Source organism: Biomphalaria glabrata, chromosome 6 (genome assembly GCF_947242115.1).
Source record: "Biomphalaria glabrata chromosome 6, xgBioGlab47.1, whole genome shotgun sequence".
NCBI classification, from domain to species: domain Eukaryota; kingdom Metazoa; phylum Mollusca; class Gastropoda; family Planorbidae; genus Biomphalaria; species Biomphalaria glabrata.
In genome coordinates, this window is record NC_074716.1 from 34,772,518 (window position 1) to 34,779,008 (window position 6,491).

The 6,491-nt window shown below is 32.9% G+C and overlaps 2 protein-coding genes across 3 annotated transcripts in view; one reads left to right on the forward strand and one right to left on the reverse strand.

Moving 5' to 3' along the window:
- LOC106073275 (28S ribosomal protein S35, mitochondrial-like) overlaps positions 1-2,206 on the forward strand; it is a 56,110-nt gene extending 53,904 nt beyond the window's left edge. For both annotated transcript variants that reach the window (XM_056032741.1, XM_056032742.1), the window contains exons 7-8: positions 788-913; positions 1,945-2,206. In XM_056032741.1, coding sequence (XP_055888716.1) covers positions 788-913; positions 1,945-2,142 — 324 coding nt within the window. In that variant the 3' untranslated portion in view covers positions 2,143-2,206. The remainder of the gene's footprint in view (positions 1-787; positions 914-1,944) is intronic.
- A 2,633-nt stretch (positions 2,207-4,839) lies between these two features.
- Positions 4,840-5,604, reverse strand: LOC106071462 (achaete-scute homolog 1a-like). The gene is made up of 2 exons (XM_056033342.1): positions 5,066-5,604; positions 4,840-4,863 (listed from the first exon to the last, which is right to left on the reverse strand). The coding sequence occupies exons 1-2, from the start codon at positions 5,570-5,572 to the stop codon at positions 4,840-4,842; spliced, it is 531 nt and encodes a 176-aa protein (XP_055889317.1). The 5' UTR covers positions 5,573-5,604.
- Between the last annotated feature and the right edge of the window lie 887 nt (positions 5,605-6,491).

A 6,491-nucleotide genomic window follows, 5' to 3' on the forward strand; every position in this document is an offset into this window, starting at 1 on the left:
CTTTTGTAGTTTCAATTTAAGTTGCTTTGTCATTGTGTTTAATTCAAGACATTGTATGAAAAGCACAAACATATAACCTACATCCACTTTCTTAAAATCATTGTTAAAAAAATCTTATAAAAGTCTTCTGTCATCTTCACTTCCTTTAATTGCCAATAAACTATAGAATTGAGTCTTTGTCTTTATATGTCCAGAAGTTCAATCTGATGAGCACATCTTCAAAGTTAAGGGGAAGAAATCAAAGTATTTCTTTGGACAAAATAAACTCATCTTCAAGTAGACATCAGGAAAAGATTGAACACACACTATAGTCTATATCAAGCAATAAAACACATTATAATCCAATTTCAATAATACATTCACAACAGTAGGCTTAGCATGTAGCTAGAAACTTATAGACCCTGAAACAAGCTCTTATATAGTTTTTCAAAATGAAACTTCTAGTGACGGCAATGGAATACAAAGTTTTCATTCTAATTAATTCCCTTTACATGTGAGGAATCTCACATCCTGGAAGCTCCAATGTATAAATTAACTTCCTGCTTACACCTCTCTATCAATCTTGACGCACACATGACACTGATCATTTCAAATACATTATTTTTCTGAATTTATTTTTTTCGAATGCAAACATTGTTCAAAAAAGTCTTAATTTCTAACATTTGAAAAAATATTTGGAAGATGTAAAAAAAAAAAATGCATTCTCTTGGTATTAGAGTAGGTATGAATCTGAATCTATGTATATGCTACTTTAAAAAATATCTAGACATTTTAAATGTAATTTCAGAAACATGAAGACTGGGAAAATTCCAAAGAACTTCAAGATATGGAGCAATACTTCTGGGATTTAAATGCTTCAAGGAAAAATTGCATTTCACTTCTGAAGAAAATAAAAACTATTGATGAAAATAAAGTAAGCTTTATTATTCCTATTGAAGCCATATTTCAAGATATTAATAACAGCATTTGGAAAACTTGTCCACTTTACATTGGACTCTTTCAATCACATTATATCTCAGTCTTGACTAAATATAGTAGTGACAACAAACGTGTCTTCAAATATTACAAATGGAAACTTGTAGTGCTCTTTGAGTCATTATTAGTGACAGAAGAGAGAACTTGTTGTGCTCTTTGAGTCATTATTAGTGACAGAAGACAGAACTTGTAGTGCTCTTTGAGTAATTATTAGTGACAGAAGACAGAACTTGTTCTTTGAGTAATTATTAGTGACAGAACTTGTAGTGCTCTTTGAGTCATTATTGAGTCATAATTAGTGACAGAAGAGAGAACTTGTAGTGCTCTTTGAGTCATTATTAGTGACAGAAGTCAGAACTTGTAGTGCTCTTTGAGTCATTATTAGTGACAGAAGACAGAACTTGTAGTGCTCTTTGAGTCATTATTAGTGACAGAAGACAGAACTTGTTCTTTGAGTCATTATTAGTGACAGAAGACAGAACTTGTTCTTTTAGTCATTATTAGTGACAGAAGACAGAACTTGTTCTTTGAGTAACTTGATCTCCTCTTACATTTCTTGTTGTCAGCTTAGTTCAGACATTGGTTTCCGTACTCTTTAACCTGTTGCCTTGGGGGTCAACATTTTTTAGTTAACTCCAACTGTCTTCCGTGTCAGCACTATTTTTAGTTGGATGTCAGAAGGTTTTAAACACACAAAACTCTTCTCTTTTGAACTTGATATCCACACCTGTCTGCCTTTACATTGTCAGAGTGTTTCCATGTTACTGAAATTAAAAACATGTACTTAATTATCAGATTTGAAGTTGCTAATCTTATGATAATAACCTTCTGTTACTTGATGGATAGTATGCTTTCCTATTGTGTTAGAGGTTAAAGACAAAGTGTGGCATAACAATGTTGATTAGTTTGATTATTTTAGAAACTAAATAAATGTATAATACCAGTATATATTACATATTCTACTTCTAGGCAACTGAAAGCAACAGATTGGATTACCTCCCTTCTGACATTCTAGATGAGGATACACTGTGTGCCTTACCCCCCATACAAGACTACAAAGCTGCTATTGAAGATTTATTTAATGAGGGAGAAAACTTTCAGACTATTAATAAATATAAAGAATCTGTAAAATCCCTTTTAAATATTCAGGAGAATGTTTCACTGTAAAATATTATGTAGCATGTATTAATTGTATTTTTTTGTTAATTAATAAATTCTTGTCTTTACATAATGTAAAGTTGGTTTTTTTTTCTTTAGTTTATCAGAAGTTAGTTGCAACTAAAAGATGAACATAACATAATACATAATGATAATGAAACTAAAGCAAACATCCTAAACAAATACTTTGCATCAGCATTCTCAGCCCCAGGAGACAAAGACATATTACTTCATTTGAACCAAGTAGACAACATAGAAAATATAGTAGTACAAGAAAATGGAATCCAAAAACTATTAGCCAACACCAAACCAAATAAAGCGTCTGGACTAAGCAATGAGCTAGCCCCAGTATTCAAAATACTCTTTCAGGCATCGCTTAAGCAGGGCAGAGTACCAAAGGACTGGAAAGAAGCTTATGTCACCCCCCTATTTAAAAAAGGAGAAAAAACTGACCCAAGAAACTACAGACCAGTATCACTTACCAGCATCACATGTAAAATCCTAGAACACATAATATGTAGCAATATCATGATCCACTTAGACAAACATAATGTCCTTAATCCATACCAACATGGCTTTAGGAAATATAGATCATGTGAAACTCAACTAATAGGACTAATTGATGATTTTTCAAAAGGTTTCGAGGATAGTGAGCAAATAGATGCTAGCTTACTAGATTTTTCAAGGCTTTTGACAAAGTTCACCACCATAGTTTGCTTAAAAAATTAAAATATTTTGGCATTGTTGGTCCATTGCATCAGTGGATTAAAGATTTTCTGATAGGAAGAGAACAAACTGTAATAATAAATGGCTCTAAATCAACACCGATAACAGTAAACTCAGGTGTACTTCAAGGAACAGTCTTAGGTCCACTACTATTTTTAATTTACATAAATGATTTACCAAGTGCTTTAGTTCAGGAACAAAAGTCAGATTATTTGCAGATGATTGCATAATATATAGAACAATAAAAACAACACAAGATACAGATATTTTACAAAGAGAATTAGATTAATTACAGAAATGGGAATCAAATTGGAGCATGTCTTTCCACCCAGAAAAATGTCAGTTGTTAAGAGTAACAAAAAAAACTAAAACAAATTAATTCCACTTATCTTATTCATGGCAAACCAGTAACACGGACTAAAAATGCAAAATACCTAGGTGTTATAATAAATGAAAAACTGTCATGGAATCCACATATTGATGAAACTATAAAAAAAATCAAACAAAGCATTAGGATTTATTAAAAGAAATTTCTATAAATCAAATAAGAACATAAAACTAAAATGTTATTTAACCTTGGTTAGGCCAATAATAGAATATGCATCCTCTGTTTGGGACCCCTCAATTCAAGAAAATATTAAGAAACTGGAACAGACACAAAATAGAGCAGTGAGATTCATAACAAACGAATATTCACATTTAACCAGAGTAACACCTTTAGTAAAATCACTAAATTTAGAAAGCCTTCAGGACAGAAGACTCAAAAGTAAAGTAGCAATTATACATAAAACACTGAATCTTCAAATACAAAAACAAAATTTAATAAAATACTCTGAAAGACACAAAGATAAAGGCACATTCCTCGTCCCATATGCTAGTACAAATTTGTACAAATACTCCTTCTTCCCTAATGCTATTAGAGCATGGAATGAGTTGCCTGAGCTAGCCAGGAAAACCAATGACTTGGCAGAATTTAAGTCATTGGTTAATATGCATGACTAAATGCATGACGCGTAGGATGTAATCATCTTTTTTGAAGTAACGTCTGTATTAGATAAGATAACTATTTTATGGTAAGTGCTGCCAAAATTTTTGTTCTTATACCCCTTAGCCAGCTGGGTAACCCGGAGAAGTACTGTGGGCCTTAAAAGTTTGGCTTGCGAGGGTCTTAAGAATATAATAAAACCCTAATTACCAGATTTTTAAAAATGTTACATTAATATTTATACTCTGTTTAAGATCCACCAATATGCCCTCTTCATCCAGCAAGGGGAGCACTTCAGTAATTTGCTCTCCTGGCGTCCACAACGCTTTTTTTTTTTTCTAGTAGAAAGAAGAGAATAAGTCAAAAAAGTTAAGTTCAAAGTGGTGGGCGGGTCAACATTAAAGTGTTTTCTGGCAATCAGAGCACACTATTCCTTTAAATAAATAAATTAAAAAAAAAAAAAAAGAAAGTTGCAGGTCAAATGAAGTCTAATTTAGAAGGAGTGAAACTAGGATCGTCGTTGTTCGCAAGATTAATCTAAATGAACAACAAAAAATTTACATAGCTTGTAGCAACAAAACAATATTTACTTTATGGGAAGCACACAAATGCAAAGCTCTATTATCATGCTCACAAGTAAGCTTTACAAACTATTTAAAGCTTATCTAGAAAACTTTTTTTGAAGTAACGTCTGTATTATATAAGATAGATAAGTCGATCTAAAGATCGATCTATAGATTCTAGAATCTACTCTATTTACTGACCTGGACGTAGATCTATCTAAATATAATTTCCTTGAAGTTGAATCTAGAAGTGAATTGTTTCATCTGTTATGAAGCGTGGAACGCACGAGGATAAAAAAGAATGACTGAAAATGTGATTATTTTTAGTCAAATAACAATGAGTGTGCATTTTCATTCCAAATAAGGAATTGATTTCACTAACACGGGGGTCAAACGCGGAGTACATTAGTTCAGAATTGTCTTCAAATAACTCTAGATTAGGACTACATGTTTGGGCTGTTGCGGGACGAGCAATGGGACACATTTGCTCGGAAATTTGATAATCATTAAAATTTTGGTTCAAAGAATTTCTCCAATTCACATGAGTCATATTTTCAAAATTTCGCGACGATCCTTGATGGAGATTTGTTAGGCCTACATCTAGATCTTGAGTTATTCTTTCGCCAGGTCCTGTTCGAATCGTACTTGTATATCTTACATCCTTGCTATTTATTTCTTGTCCATACAAGTTATGGTTACGTTCAATGAGACGTATATCTCCCAATTGGGAATCAGCTTGACATTGTTCACAATCTTTTATCATTCCTGTGTTGAATGATTTTTTGGTATTGCCAGAAATATCAGATGAACTTTGACCTTTTGTAAAATGTTGATCATGGTTATGGATGAGTTCTCGTAGATTGTTTATGTAGGAAATGGCAAGTCTTAGAGTTTTGAGTTTGGAGAGTTTCTTGTGTCGACTATCGCTCGGTACATGTTTGCTGAGCTGAATGAAAGCTGATTTGACGGCTTGTACTCTGAGTCTCTCCCGGGCATTTCGTTTGGCCACAAGGTGTGCAGGTTTCATGGAATGTGGGACATGCTTGTAGCTAGACTTCTTTCGAGTTACCAACTTGATCTTTTCGGTTGTCTGCTTCAAGACATTTAGAGAAGTAGTATGGGATGACTTTGGAGATAAAGTGTGATTCTTATATGAACGTGTCATGTTTAGATGCAATTATGGTATCTTAGAAATGACAGACGTTCCTTCAAAACACAGACTAGTAGGAGATAGGACCTATATAGTGGCACTCGCAACACTGTCATTCGTCGCGTTTTCCAAGGCCTTATATATCATCGAGTGTCGTCAATCTTTAGGAACTAATTACACAACATCGAATACTGGAGCGAACTACTAATGCCTTCATTTACATTAAAGAGTAATCGATTACAGGTAATCACTTCAACATTTTCTCAGAAGGAAATGGATTTCAATAATAAATGAACTACAGTCGACGACAACAAATCTTTATTCGATAATCGATTTAAGGTGGTTGTTAGTAAATAAGCGTGTTTTTTTTCTTCACTAAACAGAAATTAAGACATCTGCTTGTACAACATTTAATAGCAACAATAGCCTTCATTTTTAAATTATCAGTTTCCTCATTGATAGAAACATTATTACTCCTTTTAAACAAACATAAAATTTAGAGGCATGGAGAATTGTATTTCATGAATCAGAATTAGGGGCATTGGCGTCTTGTAGGCCTAGCAAATCTTCGTTAGATTTCAAGTGTCCAAATTCAATGTGTTTTTAGAATTTTAGCCGAGAAAAAAAGGTTTCATTAACTTTTCTACAAATTTAAAATGGATAGGAAAATGTATCGAAAGGTAAAACCTGAACACTTGACCGAAAAGACAAAAGTTAAAAGCAGAGGCTTATGATATCTGACCATGTTTAGCCTATAGAGAAACAATTCTGAGATAACAAATGTAACATTTTATGAAATAATACGAAAGAGTGTTAAGTTGTAACTGTGTGACGAGATGTTTAATTAGTTAATTTTTGGCTTGTTTATTTAAGTCTAGGGGAAATTTTATTAATTTATCCCGCTCACATATATAAGATTTTGATCAGGCACACC